The following is a 22,093-nucleotide window of genomic DNA, read 5'->3' on the forward strand; positions in this document are numbered from 1 at the left end:
CTGTCACATTGTCCTTTTCACCACCTGTCACAGAACAGCTGCTTCCTCAGGAGTTTCCCTGGCAGCATTGGGAGAGGGAAATTGGCACTCTTAAGAGGATCTGAAAGTTGCAAGGTCAACATTATATGTATTCAATGTTTCTATGTTTTTGTTGGTTTGCTTCTAAGTGCCATCACCTGTCCTTGAGATCTTAATTTTTGTTAATTGCAAGCATATGTTTGTGTCAAGTCGTTGCTTTACTCACCTCTCCCCTCCCCTCCTTTCCCCTCACCCTCCTCCCCTCTCCTCTGCCTTGTTTTTGTGAACCCTCCCCGCCTGTTCAGGGTGCTTCAGGTTTAGACGGCAGGCCTGGACCACCGGTGAGTTCTATTTCTCTGTTACCCCATGTTCGTCCTCCCCAGTGTCGTGACTCATTTTGTGTCTTCCACGAGTCTTGTTTACACCAGGAATAATCTTATTTTTACCAAAGCAGGCTTGGGAGGGGGTTAAACTTAAAGTGAGGAGTGATGTCACACACTTGTTGTCTCTGGTGCTACAAATCTGGATCCTGGGATCACAGCCTACTTGTTCCACTCTGTCTCAGTAACAAGAAGAATGAAACCTCTGCATGGTTCCATGATGCTCTGTTCTCCTGTCCTCTTTATCCTGGTGGGTCTCCAACCTGTTGTTCTCCATGAGATGGGAGAAGCACTCATCATCAGGAATGGTAGTCACAGGACAAGGGAGAATGGCATCAAAGTGAAAGATTGAGTAGTTTTAGATTTGATATTAAGAAAAAGTGATTTACTGTGAGCCATTGGCACAGGTTGCTCAGAGAAGCTGTGGCTGCCCCTCCCCTGGCAGTGTTCAAGACCAGGTTGGACAAGGCTTGGAGAAACCTGGGATAATGGAAGGTGTCTGCCCATTGCAGGGGGTTGGAACAAGGTGATCTTTAAGGGCCCTGCTGACTCCAAACCATTCTATGATTCTAAGTAATTCCAACCTGGTTCTGCAAACCACTCTGCTATTCTTGGAGAACAGCTGTTAAATAACAGCCAAATATTTTTAATACCTCTTGGGAAATCACAGATCACCCATGTACAATCCATTTGGCTATTTAAAAACAAAAAGCAAGTTCTCCTTCTCAGTGTAGCTGAGAATAATTTCAGCTGCTCTGACTTCTGAAGAGAATCTGAGTGGCAGCCTATACAGTCACTTGTTTGGAGAAACTGTAGATACAATTTTATAGACGTGCAGGGAAGATTTCAATGTATTCCATGGCACTAAATGATGCGTAAGTGAAGGCAATTAAGATTTCCACAATTGCACACATCTAAGGAGAGCCTGATTTTTCTCTCTTCCTTTCCACACTCAAGTTGTGTGCTGCATGAGCCACTCCTCCACTTGTATTCTGCAGATCTTGACTTTTCTGAAAAGCTCTCCTGATATGCATGAGCCGTCCTGCTTGCATCAGAGGGGGTTACTTTAGTGACTAAGGATTGCAGTCTGACATTAAAAAGTGCAAGACCCTTTGCTTTAAGGCTCTTAGAAAAAGACTCTCCCATTTGGGAAGCTTGCTCCTGGGTTCTTCCTAGGAGTCAGGTAATGTGCCTCAAAAGTATCCCTTTATCGAGGCTCCATGAGGGAATTGTAGACTCATACCTGTGTGGTTCAAAGAGTCTGAGTTGGAGGTGCTGGAAGCCTGTTTTTAGAGGGACTATTAGTGAACCACCATGTTGCCAACATTAAAGATCACTTTGATTAACTTCCCAGAGGCCAGATGAGTCTCAGGAGAACTGTCAAGGAAGTTTGATGTGCTGGTGGGAGAAAAAACACTGGGGTTTCCTGTCCTTGTGACTGGGAGCCTGGTGGAGTGACAGGAAGAGCAACGAGGGAGCAGAGGGATACTCCTCCTGGCTCACATCTGTGCCTGCACACACCTGCATTCGGTGCTGCAGCTTGGGGTCTGTCAGCTTGCATGCACCACTGACCCAGTGCTTCCCATCTTGCTCAACTATGCTGACCCTAGAAGGGAGTAAAGAAAATAAGGAAATAAGCAAAAAGAAAAGTGAATTGCTTATCACGTGTGTAAATGGCCTTTATTCTGCTACAGCTTTCAGCCTTGTCTGGTATAAACTAGCAAGAAAGAATTCCTGTTTGTGGAGCTGGTAGAAATGCCTGCTGAAATAATTGTCAAGAGAGAGTTTCAGAATTAAAAATGAAGCTCTGTACAGTGGGCTGGTGTGATCCAACGTAGCAGTTCCCATGTTCTTCAAATTGCCTTACCAACTACTTCAAATCCATCTCCACCAACACTGAAAGCTGTAGTGGTGCTGGGTGCCTTCCACCACCAGCCTGTTCTTCCAAGCTGAGCTTTTCCTAAGGAAGCAGCAGTGTCTCCTGGCTTTAAGGAGGCCCTGGAATAAAAGCGTCCTGGTGTGTTTTCCTTCCTACAACTGCAGGGTATTCCAGGACCAATTGGGGTTTCGGGACCAGCAGGACCAAAAGGAGAAAGGGTGAGTTTGCCTCAGAACTGATGGATGCTTAACTTCTCTGAAGGTACAACAGCTCTGAGGGATAGAGGAGCTCTAGGCTTTTCCAGAGCTGGAATTGCCCTCTCCTTATGCATACAAGACCCTCAGCTGGGCCTCTTTGGTGCTTGAGTATCTCATGCCTGGGGGTTTTCAGGTGCTTTGAAATGCATTCTTTGCTTTTCTTCTATGGTGCTCTGCTGCCTGTTTGTACTGAATAGGAAAGTGAAAAGTTTCTACTCTTTTATATCCATTTCAGGGCAGTAAAGGAGATCCTGGAGTTGCAGGACCAATGGGGCCGGCAGGGCTTCCTGTAAGTATGGGAATCCTAGGGATTTATCTCCAGAGCCTGTTTTTTTTGCTGTGGTTGACAGCTGAAGATGCTGCTGTAATGGTGTTCACAGTCACAGCTGGGTTAGGCAGAACTCAAGTTACAAGGTTTTGTTCACTATGGGAGTGACAGAAAAAGCTGAGTAGCTTCAGAGCAGCCTCAGAGTGATGTGGAGGAGGCTGAAAGGAAACTGTTAATTCACCTTGGTCCTTGAGCTACCCAAAGAAGCTGTGTGGGACTCCCAGGGAGTGTTTTAGTCCAAAATTCTGCTTTTGAGCAGCTCCCTTTACATTTCTCAGCCTGGGTGCCTGCCTCCTGCCTGAGAGAACCCTGTCATGTCATTGCAGAGACAAAAGCTGCCTTCAGTGAGGTTAATTCCACTGTCTGGGATTGCTTTTTGCTAAATGGGGCCAGTGTTGGTGCTGTGGTCTAATGCAGTCATGGAGCGGCTTTGTTGTTTAACATAAAAAAGAAAGTTTGCATTGTCATAAGCAATTTGTTTCTTATCTGAAGAGTGCATAGGGTAGGTAGTAGTGGTGTTACCGCCGCATAGTCTGATGGAGGTGAAGAGGCGGTTGCCTGCTGGAAAAGTTTTGTTTATTTTTGACATAGCCATTGGTACAGATGGAAAAAAAACCACCAACCAAACAACCCAAATCCTGAGCTCACATTCCTCTCTTTAGTGGGAATATGGTGAAATCCGCTTGTTTTCAAATATTTCTTCTGTGTTGATGCATTTCAGGGTTTACAAGGTCTACCTGGTGACAAGGGAGTCCGGGTGAGTTACCAGAAAAACTCCTTGTGTTTAATTGCTAACACCTGTACACAGTGACAGCCCAGAAAACTCCTGAGCACCTCTTGCAGCCAGCATGTGTTTGTGTGCCAGACCTTCATCCAAGTAACTTTACACATCTATGTTTTAGAAGGTGATTAGGTAGCTCATTCCATCACCTGGAACATTGTGCTACAACTCTCTGAAGGCTGTTGGAGGGGTTTTCTGATGTGTTCATTGTGGTCACACCTCTGTTCTAACTGAAGCACAGGACTTGAGTTAGGCTGACACATTGTGCTTTAAGAAATCCTGCTTGTCTAATTACTGATGTGTGTGGGGAATCCTGGGGGGATTAGCAGAGGTGCAGCCAGCAAATCTTATTTCAGTACTTCTAAATTGTCCCTCAAGTGTGAAAAAAATATCTTCTAGCAAACAATCCTGCAGAGAATTTGAAAGTTGGAAATTTTGAAAAGAAATATTAAATCTGCCTGTCTTGAAGAATCTGGCCTGAAGCCTCCTCAGGCATTGTCCTGAATGGATGTGGTGGTGAAGAGCTGGGCCAAACCCAGTAACAGGAATGGCAACTTTCCCATCGTACCACCTGTGTTATTGAAAGATGAACAAATATTGCTAAGAAGTGCATGTTGAGAAGCTCCTCCTTTTTCACTGGGTTTTCTTACCTGTTGAGGCTTTGAATCTGAATCTTTTTGATAAAAACATTTAGGAGCTATGGTTGGATATAATTTATATTTAGAAATATAAATTACTTTTGGATTTGAGTCTGTAATTTTACAATTGTATAATTGTCAAGCAGTTCAATATAGTGCAAGTGTACGTAGTCACACATAAGACTCTGGCATCACCTAAATTTATCTGGAGGTGTAATTTTTATAGTGCATGTGCCCATGTGATGATTTCATTATATGGATTTGCTTTTGGTGTATAGTGAATGTTCTCTGTCCTCTATCTGCAATGGATTTCTGAACTTACTCTGCACAGAAGGGGCAGTTTTGGACAGCACTAGCCAACTGGCATCTTAAACTAGGGGAGAAAGGTTCAAATTTCACGGAAGCACCTAAGTTCTCCCCTTTTTTAATCACTGCACTTCTGGCTTTGCTTCTTAACTTTCTCTTCACTTTTGTTTTGCTTGTGTAGCTTCGTTTTTAATTCCTACGCTTTTCCAGCTGGTTTTTGAACTGTCTTAGTTAAAAGAAGGATCTTCTATTAGCTTTAGATGGGATTTCTCTGAGCTCTGGCATAAAAGCAAGTGAAAACTGGGAGAAATTGCAGCTCCTTGTAGAGGATGAGCTGGAAAGCATGAGTGGGGAGTTTTGCTGGCCCCTTGAAGCGTGCACCAACTCCACCTCACTGCAGCCCATGGTTTGCAATGAAAAGTGAGAAACTCAGGAGTATAAATGGGCAAGTGCAGTATCTTAGGGGACCCTAGAAAATACCCCTTTTGCCACTGAGCCTTTGTGCAGGAATTTCCCCTTACTCCTTACTCTGAAGTCTCAGTTTGCCAAAATCCTCTCTTTTCCTCTATGCTTTTTAAATCCCAGAAATGCTCCTGCTGCTCTCTGCTTGGAGCAGGAGATCAGCATAGCTGTGCCTGGGGTTGTGGCACTAGTGGCAGTGGGAACAGGCAGCATTTTGTGTAATCCAGCTGAAAAAGTGTGAACCCTGAACTGTCCTGCTGTATTTTAATGGGGGGGGGGGGAGGGGTGTTCGTGTGGGCTGCGTGTATTTGTGCATCTTCCTCGCTCCTACAGGTCCACCCTTGTCCCCTTTATCCCTTCCTCCTCTTCCACCTTTCTCCCTGGTTCCTTCCTCCAGAGCAATTCATGCTGCATTTTTCCTGGGTTATCCTCTCCATTCCAGTGCTTGGTTCTGGGTGACTTCTCCTCATTGCCTCTCCTTTCCCATCCATTTCTCTTGCCAGCTTTGGGTTTAACACTTTTTTTTTTTTTTTTTTTTTTTAAGAAGCAGCAGCCCGTGCTGTCTGATTTTATCCCTTAATTCCTTTAACACTCCCCACGAAGACGCTAAGTTCAGTTCCTTGTGCTGCCAGTTAAGGATCAGGGACCAGTTGCTGTCCTGTGGCTGTGCTGCCCAGGACTACTCTCTGGTCTAACAGGTTTTTTGGGAGACTACTACTCAGAGCATCCCAAAGGACAGCCAGACTGTGCAGACTCAGAGCTGAGTACTTCCTTCATTCCCTGGCTGACAGTTCCCTGAGTGAGACTTTAAGAATGGGAATTCAGAGGGGTAAAAAAAGCATCTCAGTGCTATCCCAGAGCTCCAGTGGCACAGGGACCTTCCCAGCCAGCTGGAGATTGAGATATGGTGGCACGCTGCTGGCTAGAGGGGTGGCTTCCCATCCTGTGGGTCTAGGGTCAGCCAGTTGTCCAAGGTGCCCCTCTCTGATGTATGGGAAGCCCTGAGAAGTGGTGTGATGGTCCCTTTGATGCCAAGCCCTCGCAGTCTGTCAGTGTGGGACTGCAGCCACAGTGTTTATGCAGCTCAGTTACAGCTCAGCAGCTCCATATGTTGATCTTCGCTTAACATCTCAGAGGGAGATTTATTTAAAAATGTTTCCTAAATGTTTATCCTTTTTTAAACTATCGCTGACATTTGTTTGAAATGGATGATCCTAAAGCTTTTGTGTATTCTTTTTTTTCTTGGACTAAACTATTATTTACAGGGGGAGAGGGGCAAGAAAGGCTCTAGAGGGTCTAAAGGGGATAAGGGAGACCAAGGAGCACCTGGATTAGATGCACCCTGTCCGTTGGTATGTCCTGTTTCATCAAATGTATTGTTTTAAGATGTGTTGATGGGGAAGACAGAAGGAAATTATAACATAAATAATGGTCTTGCAAAAGTACAACATTTGGATAAGGCCCAGCTGGGTTCCCAGCACAGCCTGTGGCAAAGCTGTGGGACCAGCTGATCCTCTGAGAGATCAGGCTGCTGAGTGACCATGGTTATGTTCCTTCCTCTTCCAGACCTCACAAAGTTTGGGTACATGGGGTGTCCCATGTGCTGGGAGCTCAGGGCTTTCTCCACTGTGGATAGAGCCCCGTCTCCTTTGCTGCTGGTTATGCCTCTTCTCTGGAGATGCTCGATGGGGTCAAATCTATGTGACAGCAAAACTGGAATGCTGGTTTCCTTGCCTTGGAATAACAGCCAGCTGATGTGATGGCCTGAGAGCACACAGGGCACTCGAGCTGCACTACCCAGAAGGAGAACAAGTCTCATTTATCCTAAATGGGAGGTGTTTCTGTCACAGCAGATTGGCTATAAGTCTAGGCAAATGAAAAAAATACATAAATGTGTACATTTATATCTAAATTCACATGCAGCCAAAAATCTGCTAGCAGTGCCACAAATTCCAGGAGTACTTGGGGATCATACTTTTAGAAATCCAGCTGCTGGGTTTCTTAGTGAGGATTGAGGAATGGATGGTTTTGGAATGGAGGAAACACCATTCCCATCCTCTCAGCTTTAACTCCGAGAAGCATCTCCTGGCTGGCAGATGACAGAAAACCAGAAAGGAAACGGCTCCTGCTGCTGCTGCAGACACAGCTCACTGTGCAGGCAGGGGTCTGTGCTGGGAGTGCAGCTGAGTGCCCTGTGCCAGTCCCAGCGGGGACTCGGCCTCTCCTCCTGGGTCACGGAGCTGACTGGCACTGACTGAAATAATGATAGTGGTTGATTTCATAAACAGGGTCTCCGAGGTTTTAAAGGCGAGAAGGGTGAGCCGGGGTTACCTGGGCTGGACGGCCTGGATGCCCCATGCCCATTGGTATGGTGTACCTTCCCTTTCCTGCATGCTCGTTTGCTTTTTGACTCTTGGTGCTATTTTCTGATGCCCCCAAATAGCTGCATGCCCTAGAAACACTTGGCAGTTCTTTCCTTACCTGTCTCCATACTCCCTTCCTCTTATTGTTGCTGTTAGACCCAGGCCCTTCCCTTCATTCTGGTTCCCAGCTGCTGTCAGCAGTACTTTTTGGCATGAGAAAAAGTAGAGTTGGAATGTGGTTTTATTTACAACTGTTTCACTTCTTCCTTTGCCTTCACTATGAAAATTTCCAGTAAACCAATGTATGCAGACCCAGCTCTGTACTGTCTTGGCTTCCTCACAAGGAGCTCAGTGCTTGTGTCCTTCATTAACTATATTTTTAAGTGCTTGTGTGTGTTGAACACAGCCTGACATGGTTCCACATGACCTCAGTCACCCCATACATGAAGATGACTGAAAATAATAGTTAGTTTTGAAGATAATAAGCCCATGTGAAACATATTAATGGGGACACTTAACCTCCCTGCTGAATAATTTATGACTTTCCCCAAAGGTCCAAATTGTTCCCATAGCATCCAAAAAACTTGAATTTAGAATTGCCTGTTTCCCAATATCCATCCTATTCAAGTGATAAAATGATTATTGTATTAGTGCCTGATCTAGCCCAACTTCTGTAGGACCAAAGTATTCAGAAACACTTAACCCCAGCTGATTTCTTAGTGTCCCAGTGAAGGTCACCAATTTATTAATTTTCTCTGAGTTTCCTGGAGATGCAGCATTCAGGTGACGGTTTTGCTCCCTGGGGCAGTCTCAACATCTCCTTAATAAAAAGAAACTTGTACTCCCCTGCCCATCCAGCCCAGTTTGACATGACAAGGTTTGCTTGAGGATGGTCCTTCCAAGCTTTACGCTCACTTAAGGCTGTTTGATGCCATCTACAAGGGATGGGATATTGTTGGTTCAACTAGCTGGGAAAATGCATCCCAAAGCAAAAAGCCCCATTTAGTTTGAAAGGTTTTCCTAATTTCTTGAGGAGAAAAAAAACCCCAAAAAGCAGCCATGAAATTGCCTTTAAAAGTTTTTGTTATTTGAGCTTTGTGAAAAGCTATATAATTTTCCTTCCAGTGTTCCTTCCTTTGGGTGCTGCCATTGTCTCTTTGGGGCAGTGATCACTGGAAAAGTCTCAGTTGCTGCTCTGTAAATTCTGAGTAGTAGAAACTTCTTCCAGTCCCACAGGTGCAACCCTACCTTCCCAGAACAGTGCACAAAGGAGGAAGACCACAGAGCCATGTGTTTTGTCTCCCAGTTATCATAGCCAGGTTTCTATGGAGTAACATCTGGCTGAGTTAGGCTGAGTTAGGCACAGGTGCAAGGGTTTCACCAGTGCCCTGGCAGATGACCTCTCTGGTTTTGTCACTGCTCCCAGTGAGGATTCACCCCACATGGCCATATTAGAACTCACACTTCTTTTAAAACCTATTTTCATTAAGGGAAACTTGCCAGAAAATCTGATGAAATATGGATTCTGCTATTTTTTATACATGGTGTTCTAGCATGCATGCTAGCTTGGGAACATGAATAAGCATGTTTTTTGATCCAACTAGGTTAAAAGTTTAGTATCCAGCTGACACATCCATGTCTGTAGCTTATGGAGGCTGTGAACTAATTCTTTGCACATCTGAAATATTTGGAAGGAGATCCTTGGCACTAATAAGCATGTCATGTTTCCATTCTCAGTACATTTGCCCACAACAAACACTTCCCTGTGACCCTGGTCTTCCTTTGATCCCTAAGCTGTGACTCCCTGGCCTCCCATTCCTTCATACACCTAACTTCCCGTCTCCTCCTGCCATGCACTATACCAGTCATTTGTATCACCACCAGTGTACCAATGGGAATACCACAATTTACTCACTAAATAATTTGTAATTCCGTATTTCCATGTACTTGGGGAAAGGGGAGGAAACAGCACAAGGAGACCAAAGTCCAAAAAATGCATTTGAAAAGCAATATTGTTATAACATCACGGCAAAGTTCAGTTCATCAGCCCCTTGGAAGTGCATCTCCAGTAAACAGTTCATTTCTCAATATATTACTGTGCCTTTGCTTTTCTGTTTGTATTTTTTTGGGGTTTCCTGGGGAATAGTGATAGACCATGAATCTCCCACGAGCACACAGCACAAGAATTTGCCTTCTCATGTCAGAGATGTGTTTCCTTACACCTGACTTATCTGCTGCTCCAGGGCACCTCAGCACTGGTGTCACATCTAGCCCATCAAAGAGGGTTGAAATGAATGGCAGTCATTTACAAAAGCATTTCCCAGCCTTGGAGCCCAAGACATCCCAGTTGCAGAAGTGCCAGGAGATTTTCACGGAAATCCCACTGATGTTATTGAAGCCAAAGTCCTTTTTCAGGGAGTCAGCTGAGACGTCCTGAAGCAGCAGAGGGGCTGCTCAGCTGCTTGTCTTTCCTAATTTCCCTGGAGCAGCATCTCCCCAGAGGCAAGGCGGGGGGTCACTGGACAGTGTATCACGTGACAAAACAAACCCTTTAACAGACAGGGCAGAAAGGAAATGGAGATGTTTTCCAGACCCTCCTCACAGTCTGAGGTTAGTGCTGACTCTGGGATTGGCTTTTAAGGTCAGTGTCAGAGAGCCAAGCCTGAGGACACAGAGCAGCCACCTCTCGCTTTCCACTGCCAGCCCGTGGCAGTGTTCATCTGGCTGAATTGGATCTCCTGTGTTCCTTTTCTTCTTCCTTCAAGGAAGCCTGAATAGACTCCTTTCTTAGGGGAGAGTGGTTCTCCGGTACATCAGTCCCTTGCACAGGCTGCAGGCATTTCCCCTCTTCACCCCAGCCCCTGCTTCAGGCTGCACTGGTTCTGCCAGCCAGAAGTCTCGGTCATCCGAAGGGTGAGGAATATCTCTCAGACTATTCCTCCAGCCCTGGTTCAAACTGTTTGTTGCAGTAACAGTTAACCCGTGCCTTCCTTTCTCTATCTCTGTACTACTTTCTGTGTCCTAAACTGCTGTTTCATCCATCTTTTCCACAGGGGGAAGATGGCCTTCCAGTTCAAGGCTGCTGGAATAAGGTAAAGTAATCTTGGAAATGTTGCTGTGCTGAGTTGGCAGTGCCACGGCTCCTGCTGATGTTTTTCCATGAATCTGGCTAAGGGCAGAAGAGGTGTGGATGAATGGATGGGCTTTCCAGGACTGTATCCCAGAAAAGTAGCAACCTAAACTCCTCCTTGTTTGTATATCACAGTTTAGCTCTATGGGCTACAAAGGAGAGAACTGTATCCGTGGCCTTTGAGCTGCCTGGCCCCAAAGTGTTCTAATCCTTGCACAAAGATGAGATTTCCACCTGGATTCCCTCAGACAGCCCCTGCACTCCCCAGGGTCTGGCCCACCTTCAGTGCCTGCTGTGGTGTTAAAGCCAAGTGCTCAAGCCACAGTGGGAGGAAGAGGGTTGAGGCAGAGTCAGCTCAGGATGAATCTCCTGCCCTCACTTTGCCACCTGGAGAGGTGGAAAGGGTCCCTGCTGAGATCCATCACCGTTGCTTTTCCTCCTGGAGAACCCAGAGCCAGCTTCCCTAACAGTGTCCTTCCCCCCATGGTGTGGTCCTTCCCCCTGTGAGCTGTCACTAACACTTGTTTATGTTTTCTTTTGCAGTGATGATTCTAACCCTGGACTGACCTGTGTGTTACTGTACATAGAATATTTATTTTTATACAGTGTTCTTCTCTGAAATGCCAAAAGTTATGCATTTTTACAAATTTTTAAAAAGTGGCGCTTTTTTGTACAGAAAATACTAAATCTCCCTTTTTTTCCCATTTGTCAGTTCTCTGTATGATTCTGTCTGCATTACACTTGTTTTGTCATGGAGTACAGCTGTAATATTTACATGGTATTTATGTACACATGATGAATATAGGAACTTAATAAATTATTGCATTAAAAGTGCCCAAAGGAACTGCCCTGTATAGATTTAAAGGTCATTTTCATTTTTCATTCAAGAATATTTCAAAATATTATGTATTTTGTATTAAAGTGAAATATTAACACTTCTGTTGTGATTAATTAAAGTGTTGCTGAAAAATCTCATAGTAGTCCTTGTGCACTGGGAACGTAGAAACACCATGATTTATAATTATCCTCCCATGAGCAGGAATGACCCTCATGAAAACGAGCCCTGGTTGGCAAGAAACTCTAATCCCTTTCTTAATTGTAGGCCTTCAAGCAGCTGAATTAAAGCCTTATTTAAAAATTAAGCATAACGCAGCATACCTTGATATCCTAACAAATGCGTGTTTGTGAAATCAATCCACGTGACTTTTTAAAATGTTTTACAAAGGTCTCATACAAATTTGCAGTGTGTAATTATCGTTTGCATATGCACATCTTAATTATCCTTCCTGACCTACCTTTCTTCATGTCTCAAGGCTAAACTACCAGGAAACCACTACCAGACTAAAGTGAACATAACAGTGTGCTTTTCTTAGAGAATGAGGGGAAAAGTGGAAGCCTAAATCTATTCCCTAAAACACGTCCACTTGCCTTGACCCTTCACATAGGAGGCAAAGGCAGTGGTCAAGGCAAGAGTCTCAGGGGGAAGTTGCCAGTATTTAATGGTCCTAAAGGAGAAACAGGAGTGGTGTTTATCAGTGAGACTGAACCAATGAAGTCCTGCTCTTTGCATGATGCTGCCACAACAACAGGAATCCAGCTCCTCCTGGCTACAGCTGGGCCAGTGAAAGGGGTCACCACCATGATCCTCCCTATACTCAACTATTCATCTGTTCACAAACTGTGAATCAGTTATTTTTCTAGAGGATTTCATGCAGCCTTTTAGCAGAGGCATCATAACAAAGTGACAGAGTAAGGGACATAGTTCCCTTGTACACAGGGAAAGGCCTGTTGGTGGCTGCTCAAGGAACCCAGCACAGTCTCTGACTTCTGCAATCCATCTGTCACCTCGCCCTTTAAGAAATTTATTGAATTTCATCTAAAAACCAGTGAGGTTTCCACTGTCCTGTGTCCTTTCCCTCCCCGCCCTGCAGGCTGTTCCAACTCCAGTACTCTCAAAGTTAGGAAACTCCTTGCAGCTTTCAACCTAAACTAATTCATAGTATTTACAACCATTTGTTCTCATGCCAACATTGTCCTTGGGATGAAACATTTCCACGCATGATGTTTTCATGAGATGCTTGGCGTACTGGAGCTGAAACAGCACAGAAAGAAAATGAACCACAGAGGCATTCTCACTGGTTCTCTCAGTAATAGATGTCGTTAATATAAACCCCAGCTCCCTGTTAAAAGGCTTTGCAGCTGTGAAGCTGAGCTAATTGGAACAGCTAATGTTCCAATTGTGTTTTAATTACACACCTGTTAAAACAGTTACTAAAGACCCAGCCAGGTGTTCTCCTCCTGTGCTGAGTTTGGAAGGTTGTAGTAGCAGTGGTGAATTCCTGCTCTGACCTTGAAGCATTCAGCTGCAGGGTAGGATGTCTGAATGCTTCAGTCCCTTCTAAAAATCCTGGCTATTCTTAATCCTTAAAAACATAGAGATTCCTAAGAGAACCTGCCAATGCATCCTGTTTCCTTTGGTCTGTGTAGCATGGCTTTTGTGTAGTTGGTTTTTGTAATTGCGCTGTGTGGGATTGTTGTTGGTTGTTTTTATCTGATCCAAGAGCAAAGTGAGTGCACGTCTGTTACTTTGTCCTGACACAGCTCCTGAAAGGTTAGGGACTCTCGAGGTGGTGCTGTACCTGTTTGATTTCTTGGGCTGTTTTTTGACTGCTATATTTGTGAGAAAGCTCTTACCTGAGGTGTAAGGGACCTTGAAGTGGAATTGCCAGAACTCTTGAAAGTACTTGACTTGGGTCAGCAAAGACTTACCTACTACTGGGAAAATGTGTAGGGTACCCACTCATTTAAAGGTTGGAAAAGTGACAAATGTTCCCTGTGGCTGTGGCAGATCATAGCCTGGGTTTTTAATTGAAGTACCAGATAATAATTTTGGATTGCTGTTCTATAGCCCCAGTAGTGATACAATCTGATCAGATGCTGGGGGTAGACAAGAGGCCTCAATTCAGTGATACCACACTGACCTGCTGCTCTTCCCAAACTTAAGCTCCTTGCATGTCAAAAGAAACCCAAGCAGGGCAGCTGGGTTTGTACCACCCCGAGTCTGGCAATTTAGTTTCAGGCTCTGCCCCTACTAAAACCTGTAACCAGGCTGCTGTTGCTGTGGATTCCTGTCAATTCTGCCTGTCTGTTTACACATGAAACCTTTTGTCTGCCACCTCAAGGGTCAAACTCCTTGGCTGATAGCCAGAAAGTGAGTCTGAGGGGAAGCTTGGGAAATGGCAGCAGAGTGAAAGGAGAAGACCTTCCTGAAGATTCGCTGGAGATGTTTTGCAAGTTCCCTCCCTGGAGCTTGGGAAGAGTTCCTCAGCAGTGCACCAGGAATGTGTGCCCAGATGCTGGGGCTGTGAGTGCTCAGCGTGCCAGCGCTTTCTGCTTTGCTTTCTGTTTTCTCCCAGAGGCCAGTGGCAAGGGTTGAGAATGGCACCATTTATATTCTTTTTCTTTGGTCATTTTCACTTCATTCTACTATTGTGGTCAGACTCTTCAGATGAAGAATTAGGCTCATTTTCCAGCAGCAGCTACATAAATGAGTGCAAGACATAGACAGTATTTCTGGGAGGGGATCCTTTGATCCAAGAAAGAAACCCTTCTTGAACAGCTCTCTTTGGAAAAGCAGAGAAACCCCCGTGTTCAGCTCAGAGAGGATGTGGTAACACTTTTTGCTACCATTTCTGGTTACTAGGTGACAAACTTTCACCTGTATCATTGATGATTCCATCTTTAACCTTTTCATCACCAACTTTCTTCTCCCTTTTAATTATAAGGAAATGACATTGGTATGCTTGGGTTTTTTTAAAACATACTGGATTCTGAAGGCATGACATATGTTGTCAGAAGAGGAAAATGTGGAAAAATCTGTTTTCACTGACAAATTCCTTTGCTTCCTGTACTTGTGCTTTCATCTCCACTGCACCCTCTGGATGTACTTTGTCTGGAGCCCTCCAGAAATGTTTTCTGCTAGCCCGTTAAGGCCCTTATGTGGGAACATATCCACAGATGTACATCCAGATGGAAAAGAAGGATCACAAAGGTCCAATTCCACTGTTACATGTTTTAGTATGTTCACTAAAGGGAAATAAAGATTCAGAAAAGTGGTGAGGGGTTTGGAGGACGTTTCCCAGCTGCCTGAAGGGCAGAATATACAAGCCTGGATACTTCCTACCAGCTGCCATGCAAACCTGGCATCCTTTACTCAGCTCCCACTGCTGAAGGTTAACATGTAAGCTCAAGTGTCTTTCCACCATAGCTTTTGCAATTTATTAAAAAACCCCCCAAATTTAAAATAAGTACCTATCTTTTGAACATGACAAAATATCTCTACTTCCCTGAGTGCATTGGGAATCCCATTTGCCCAAGTACTAAACCACATATTTACTTTTAGGGAGTGATTCCTGCTGGCCTAAATGATGCCATTTGCATATTGAAATACACTGGTGAGCCAGGGCCATTGTTATTAGAATTAATGAGTGATAATCATTAGACAGGTCCAAGGGCTAAGTAATTCACATTACAGTTGGGGAAAAATGCTGATTTCAAGCTCAAAGGGATCCCATTAACCCAGAGCGATTCCGGATTCAAACGCTCCTTGTCAGCACAGGTGGAATCATTCTGATCTTCTGATAAGGACACCTGTACCTGACACCCATTTCCTCTCTCCAATGCACAGAAAATCTACTGTTAAAGTAAGTCCAGGTTTGCAAAGATTGGGGGAAAGTCCGACTTTCAGGTTCATCTGAAGAATTGCAGATTTTTTTTCTTAAGGTTTCTAACAGATGTGTTCAGGAAATAGAGTAGTGGGGGAAGAAATTGTTTCAGTTGGGAACCAGGCTGGTGGAAAGATTAATTTATTTGTATTTTTTTTTATTTTTACTTTTTGGGGTGGGTGGAGGGAGAACCTGACCAGAACTGCAGGCGGTAGGTGTGCATTTTTCCTTCTTTTTTAATGAAAATCATTATATATATAGTTTGATAATGTTACTTTTACTTCTTGATAATGATTTTTGGAGGCAATTTGTTTGCTCTATTCTGTTTTCTTGTGTTTTCTTTTAGGCATACTTTTAATGGGCTTTTGGAATAAGTGCATAAAAGTTCCTCACCCAAAATGTCCTAAGGACATTCCTGTTGTGTTTTTTTCTCCCCAAGTTCAGTAGTGAAAAGGTGCTTTCTATCGGCAAATCCGTTTTTAGTGGGGATAAACATATCCCCAAAGGCCACACCTAGGGACCAGGTGCCAGTGACCTCTCCCAGACAAAACGCTCCGTCCACAACTCTTCATTTACATTTACAAAGATCAAAAGGGCTATGTTAGGGACCAGTCGATTGGAAATGGTCTCTTCCCACCTTAGGTGGTCTGACTGAAAGCAGTCAAGTCTGGCAAAAGTTGCTGTGTCCTCTTCAGCAAAGTCCTACAGCCTGAAATCACAGGCTTGGCTAGAAAGAGCTGAAAAATTAGGAAGACTCTTATTTGAAGATGGCAAGTTCTGGGAGGGTACCTGCTCAAGTATTATTGTCTGTTGCTATTGTTTTCCCTCTCCTGAATCCAGCAGCACACTCAGGTTCAAGCTTAGCTTTAGTCTGTGTTTCACTCTGAGCGCATGTGCAAATGCTTTGCTGGATGAAGGTCTCCCCTTCTTTGACACTTGGGGTTTTTTCTTCCCTTCCCTTCCCTTCCCCTCTTTTTGTTCCTGTATCTTCCAGATGTCTTTGATCAAGACAAAATAACTGCTTTCTTTTCTGCGTTTTCAGAAAATCTCTGTTGGTTACGTTTTGATCATTTTCCACTCACTGTTATTATCTACCCTTCCCGCTATCTTTCCTCCCTCCTTGTAGGCCTGCTTTGGTAAACATTTTGGTCTGATGAGAACATCGTGACAAAACATGAATTAAGATTGTAGATGTTTGTGATTTTAGAGTTGACTGTAAAGCTTTTACTGTTTGAAAGGCAGCAAGGGCAGTTTAGTTTTGGAGCTTTCTAATGAATTTGTTTGTTCTTTTTTTAAACTGAGTTAGAATACTGCAGATTTATTTTTTTTTCAAGAAAAACCTGCTAAACTTTCATTTTTCCTGCAAAACATGAGTTTGTTGAACTGCTGTTTCAAAGCTTAGGAATTTAGATCGTAATGGCAGGTATGAGAGGACTGATTGTGGAGCTTGTGGAGTGCAACTTACACTGTTGCTTTCCATGGTATGCTGTTTGTCAGTCTCATCTCTGGTGGGGGTTTGCTGGGAGTGTGAAATTCCATTTTGTGATAATTCCATTGTTTTTTCACAGTCATGTTTCAAAATGTTGCTTCAGTCAATCGTCCCTTTTGCTCTCCTGCAAAGATTTGCTTTTACCCTGATGTTGTACCCTACCAGCAGTGCCACAGACCGAGCAGTTTCACCCTTTCTTTGAGCCTTCCAAAGGAAGAATGTTATCTCCTTAAGTTCCACAGCCTTTTCTGGGTGATGTCAGCGAAAAGGAGAGGGAGACACTTGGCAGCAAGACTGTGCTGGTCACCATAAGCAGACTCCTTCTCCGAGCCTGGTCCCTCAACATTCATTCATGACCCGTCCCATTCCCACTCCTCTGGCTCTGCTATTCCTTGTTCTCACTCATCATTACATTTAAAGATGGGCAAACTGAGGCAGAGCATTCACTGCTGTGTTCACCCCCACCCCAAAAGGGCTGAGATTATCTCCCCCAATGCAGGGAGGAACGGCCTGACCCCACACCATTCTCATGGCATCAGTGATGCAAAGTGAGCTGCAGATGTTGAGCAGGGCAGCAATGGGAGGGAATTGCTGATTTATGGGGACAACCTGCAGGTGTCATGGGCTCTCCATGCTTCCATCACCAGTGGATGGCTGTGGGGAGGGGTTTCTTTCCATGCTCTGGCTTGGAGGTTGGTGGGCTGTCCCCCATTCAGGTGGCTTAGCTCCTCCAAAAAGTCACATTGATCTCCCCTCTGGCATTCGGAGTCCTCAGAGCAACAGGAAACACGTCCCTGATGGCCTTGCCCACACCTGGAATGCTTGTGTCATTGGCACTGCTCCCATTTCTCATATTTCTGTCACTTGGACACCAAATTCTTTGGTACTGGGACACTTTCTGTCCAAGATCTGCTCATCAGCCAACACCAGACAAACAGTAATGACCTGCAGGAGAATGATTTCTGAAGCAACTCTGTGTCCTTACATATCTGCTTTCCTTGTATTTTACAAGAGAGATTTCTCCCCTTTAATGGCATAGGATGTAGAATATTTTTTGTAGCTGTAGTAAAGTGATGAATTGCAAGAACACCTTGACGGGGCATTGCTTCTATGTTTCTCTTGCAGACACTGATTGATTTAGATGTTTAAATCTGAATACATTTTGTACACTTTTTTCACATTGAGCTTTTCAGCCTGTATATTGAATATCCAATATTATTATTTATTATGGTTGTTTGGCATTGATTCATGTATGTGCTGTGTATACCTTTGTGTTACCAGTAATTTTTACTGTCACTGTGCTGTTTCTAAGACATTATTTCAACTCCTTTTGACATAGTTTAGGTACTTGGAATTTTCTGGACCTCCACAAAATTCCACACTAAATAATTGCTAGAATGAAGAGAAGAAAGGGCTGATCTTTCCCACAAGTTTTTCAACCTCAGTAGGACCTTCTTCAGCCAAAATGAGCATTTGATTTTTGTTTTTCACTTTTTTCTTGTTAATATGATAGTGCTGATTTGTTTGGTTTTTAATCCTGGGAATTCTGAATTCCACGTTGACCATTCCTAGCAATATTTTACAAAAGCAGAGACAGCTGTGCCATAAGGAGTTAAACTGATCACTACAGAATTGAATATTGTAATTATTTGGTGTTTCTTTATAAATATTTTTCCACTATTAGGTTTTTAAGCAAATCTTTTCTCAGTGTGATATAAGATTAAAAAGACACTAAAGGACTAAACACTCAACATGTACAAGGAAAGGGATTCAGGTAAATGACTTCCATCTGCATGAGTGAAAAATAGATTAGGAATTTTTATGTCAGAACAAAAGCTGAGTTTCAGTTACACATTTCCTGAGTCCATTAATTAATCCAGTGATTTCAATGAAACCATCCCGGTCCTGGAAAGCAGAGGTACACTTAAAGAACCCCCTCAATAAATAAAGCTGTGTTTTGTAAAAGTAAAGTGTTGCTTAAATATAGCACCTTCAAAGATTTCTGTCTTCTTGTAAAAGATGGGAATTCTATGTTTAATCACCAAGTACCCATTTATCAGATAAAGAAGCCAGTGCTGATACTATCAGAGGTGCTGGTTTATATTGTGATAAAAACTGCTATGTAGAGCTGTGTATTGCTGTTTTAAATACCTTACCTTAGTAAGGTATTTACATTAATTATCTACATTAAGAGAACAAATATGTGAGATTTTAGGAGGAAGTTTTTTTGGGGAATGGACTTTTGGATAACTAAAAGTGGGTTAAAAATCCAGGCAGGAGGTTATGAAAAATATCTGTGGCTGGGGGTGGTTGTAGTGGTAAACATGACATCATATTTAAAGTGTTACCCCATTGTTTTCCAAGAGGACCCTGATGCCTTGTGTTGAAGCTTTACTCCTTTGTGTCAATGTTTCTGTTTTAATTTATGAATTAAATACATACATCGATACCTATTCCAGTACTGTCTGCATTTGTTCCCTATGATGTACATACTTTCTTCTCCTTTTATAAAATGCCTGTTTACCTACACATAGTTTGTGTCTTTTGTAAATGACACCACATACAAACCATAGCCCATAAATTCACTTACAGGTGAATTCACTTCCCCTTTGAGGGGTGGGTTTTAGATTCCTATGCTGAGGCGACCACGCCATCTGCTGTTTGCCAGTCAGGCCCGGCAATTGTGAGACTGGTGGGAAACATCAATGGATATAGGAGAGAAACCACAATTGATTTAGAAGGACGGAAGTTCAAAAAGACTGTTATCACTAAAAAATTAGACGGCTGGAGAGAGGTCAGAGTCCTACCTCGTGCCTGTATTAAGGGAAAGGCAGCAACACCCGCTGAGCCCTAGCACCGGACACTGCGGAATCTGCACGGGAAAACACACCCTGAAACCTCCCATGGCATGAACAGCAGCTTGCTCTTAAAGCAGCAATTAATCAACCATAAGTCACAAACGTACACTAATTGTGGAACTGAGAGAGCAAGGGCAAAGAGGGGAGAGACAGACTCTCTCCAGATATGTCCATGTTAAAATTATAGTAATTATCAGCTTTGCGTGTTGTCTTTCCTTGAAACTGAGAGAAACAATGGGAAGGTGTCCATCCATCTGTCCCTTCCCTCAGCTTAGGGGCGCAGCCCCTCCCCTCTGCTGTATGCCTGGGTGTGTTTCCGTGTGAGCCCAATCACCAGTGAGCTTGGAGTGTGAGGCACAATGATCTGGATCTGGATGTTTAACAGTGATCGATGCTTTTAAGTTATAAAGGAAAACAAACATGTTTAGATGATACAACTTGGAATGGAGTATGTGTTTAAAACTTTGGCTTTTATCATTCCTTAAGGCTTCAATGTCACTCTTGCTTTACAAAGTGATGGCTCCTGGATATGTATTGCTCTACCCTGGGAGAGTAGTGAAATCTTGCCTTTGCAATAAATAAATGTTCTGGAGGCTTGCTCTGTCCTGCCTCAAATGAGAGACCCAAAGGTTGGCTTGTTTCAAAGCATTTTTATTTATTTGTAGGACACAGTTGAGATACTTTTTCTTTTAGGGCTCTGCAGTTAGCAGGGAAAAAAATAGCTAATGAGGTAAATTGTCTTGTTTTAAATCAAACTCAGGAACAACTATGAAAGCAGACAAACAAGCAGTGCTATGCTGTCCTTACCTGTGAAGCTGCTCTGAAAAGGACTTGGAGCTTAATGGTCCCAGCCAGGGAGACAAGGTGCTTGTCTGTGTCACCAGAGGAGAAAGGAAATGTGTGTCACTGCTCCAAACTACACCAGAGGGTGTAACAGCAAAGTCTCAGACATCCTGATGAGCACAGGAATAATCAATCGGATCTAAGATCCCCTTGCAACACAGTGAGAAGTGGGAAGTATGATCTATTCAGTACAGATCTGGAGGGATCTGGAGTTCAGTGACTCGGTGATGAAACAGACCAATGGCAGATTGCTACATCTTTGCTCCTCTGACAAACAAACACAGATCTGCAAATGCCAAATCCAAATCATCGCATCAGGAGTCCCCAGACAAAGAATGTGTCACTTTCTGCACCAAAAAGCTGTGCTATCGTAAATGCACAAACATTGTTGTGAGTAGCTTTCTGTAAGAAATTCACAGGGTAAGAGGTTTTTCTGCCTCTCAGCTTGGCGGTGCCTGGTTATCACATTGATCTGTGGCCAAAAGCACCACTCACAAATGTACCATTTTATCCATCCAGCTCTCCTCAAACTCAGAAACTGAAACAGGTATTTTAGTAGCGAATGTAAAAATTGCAGTCCTTGGGAGGCACAGAGCACCAAGCTGAGAGCATCAGTCCTTTCTCAAGTCACCACTCAGTTTCCTTAGCTAGAAGTCTTCACCTGTTCTAATTCTTTGGAGAAGACATTCTATACTCATGATTCCCACAATTTTCCCTATCCCTTTCTGGCTACTCCTTCTGAGTTGTGCAGAGGGATCCTACAATGTATTCCTCAGCTGAAAACAATGCTATTTTCTGGGGTTTGTTATCTTATTCTTTTTTTTTTCACGCTAAAAGATTTGTTTGTAAATCTCCATTAGGAAAAAAAAATAATGTTGATTGTGATTAAACATTCAATTAATATTTTAACTTATATGACTAAGTAATAATTAAGGACAATGATCTCTGCAGTTAGGATAGCTGTATTTAAGGATAAGTAACAAGGATTAAAACCTCCTTTTATAAAGGATGAAAAGACATCTTTGATATTTTGTTTGATGCCTTAAGTTTTAGCTTTCATGTTTTTCAGATTCTGTGCTGCCCAGGGGTGCAGTTCTGAGCCTCACATTAGGTGCTGGTGAGCTCTCTTCACAGAGTAGGAAGACAAAACAAATCCTTTTCCTGCTGAAGACCAAGGACAACTTTCAGCTGGCTCTCTCTAACGAAAAACAGGCACTCCTTGAGCTTTAGCCCAATCTGGGATTGCCTTGAAACCTCTCCAAAAGCACACACAACAGTGGCTGTAGGGAGGAACAAGAAGGGTGGGACCTCACAACCTGAAGCTGTAATTGGACAATTAAACTCCAATATGCAAACAGACCAAAACTTATAAAAATGTGAGCCCTCGTGACTGTTTGTCCATTTTGTGACCATTCTTAGTCCCCCTTGGGTGTAGCCCTGGCCAGGCTCTTGTCCTGCCCAAGGTGGATCCTGGAGGCCTTTCAATAAATGCCTACTTTATTCTCTAACTCTGCCCAGTCTGTTTCAGGTCAGCCTTCCCAAGGCATCATGTTAAGCTAATAGGCTACTAACTTTTAAAATTAGTTGGTGTTTGGGGGGGAAAAGACCTTTCCCCTTGCTTACACACTACAGCTAAC

The 22,093-nt window shown here is 43.5% G+C and overlaps 1 protein-coding gene and 1 long non-coding RNA gene across 2 annotated transcripts in view; both read left to right on the forward strand.

Moving 5' to 3' along the window:
• The window catches only part of COL13A1 (collagen type XIII alpha 1 chain), a 52,742-nt gene extending 41,258 nt beyond the window's left edge, over positions 1-11,484 (forward strand). The window contains exons 35-42 of the mRNA XM_066191885.1: positions 324-359; positions 2,442-2,495; positions 2,770-2,823; positions 3,584-3,619; positions 6,315-6,401; positions 7,338-7,415; positions 10,466-10,504; positions 11,086-11,484. Of these exons, the coding sequence (XP_066047982.1) occupies positions 324-359; positions 2,442-2,495; positions 2,770-2,823; positions 3,584-3,619; positions 6,315-6,401; positions 7,338-7,415; positions 10,466-10,504; positions 11,086-11,088 (387 nt within the window). The 3' untranslated portion in view covers positions 11,089-11,484. The remainder of the gene's footprint in view (positions 1-323; positions 360-2,441; positions 2,496-2,769; positions 2,824-3,583; positions 3,620-6,314; positions 6,402-7,337; positions 7,416-10,465; positions 10,505-11,085) is intronic.
• A 1,363-nt stretch (positions 11,485-12,847) lies between these two features.
• On the forward strand, positions 12,848-15,116 carry LOC136294256 (uncharacterized). The gene is made up of 2 exons (XR_010722346.1): positions 12,848-12,912; positions 13,725-15,116. It is a non-coding gene; the product is annotated as an uncharacterized lncRNA (long non-coding RNA).
• Positions 15,117-22,093: the final 6,977 nt, after the last annotated feature.

The sequence above is a fragment of the Chamaea fasciata genome, unplaced genomic scaffold, assembly GCF_029207755.1.
Source record: "Chamaea fasciata isolate MVZ Bird 193981 ecotype frontalis unplaced genomic scaffold, bChaFas1.0.hap1 SCAF_9, whole genome shotgun sequence".
Lineage (NCBI taxonomy): Eukaryota > Metazoa > Chordata > Aves > Passeriformes > Sylviidae > Chamaea > Chamaea fasciata.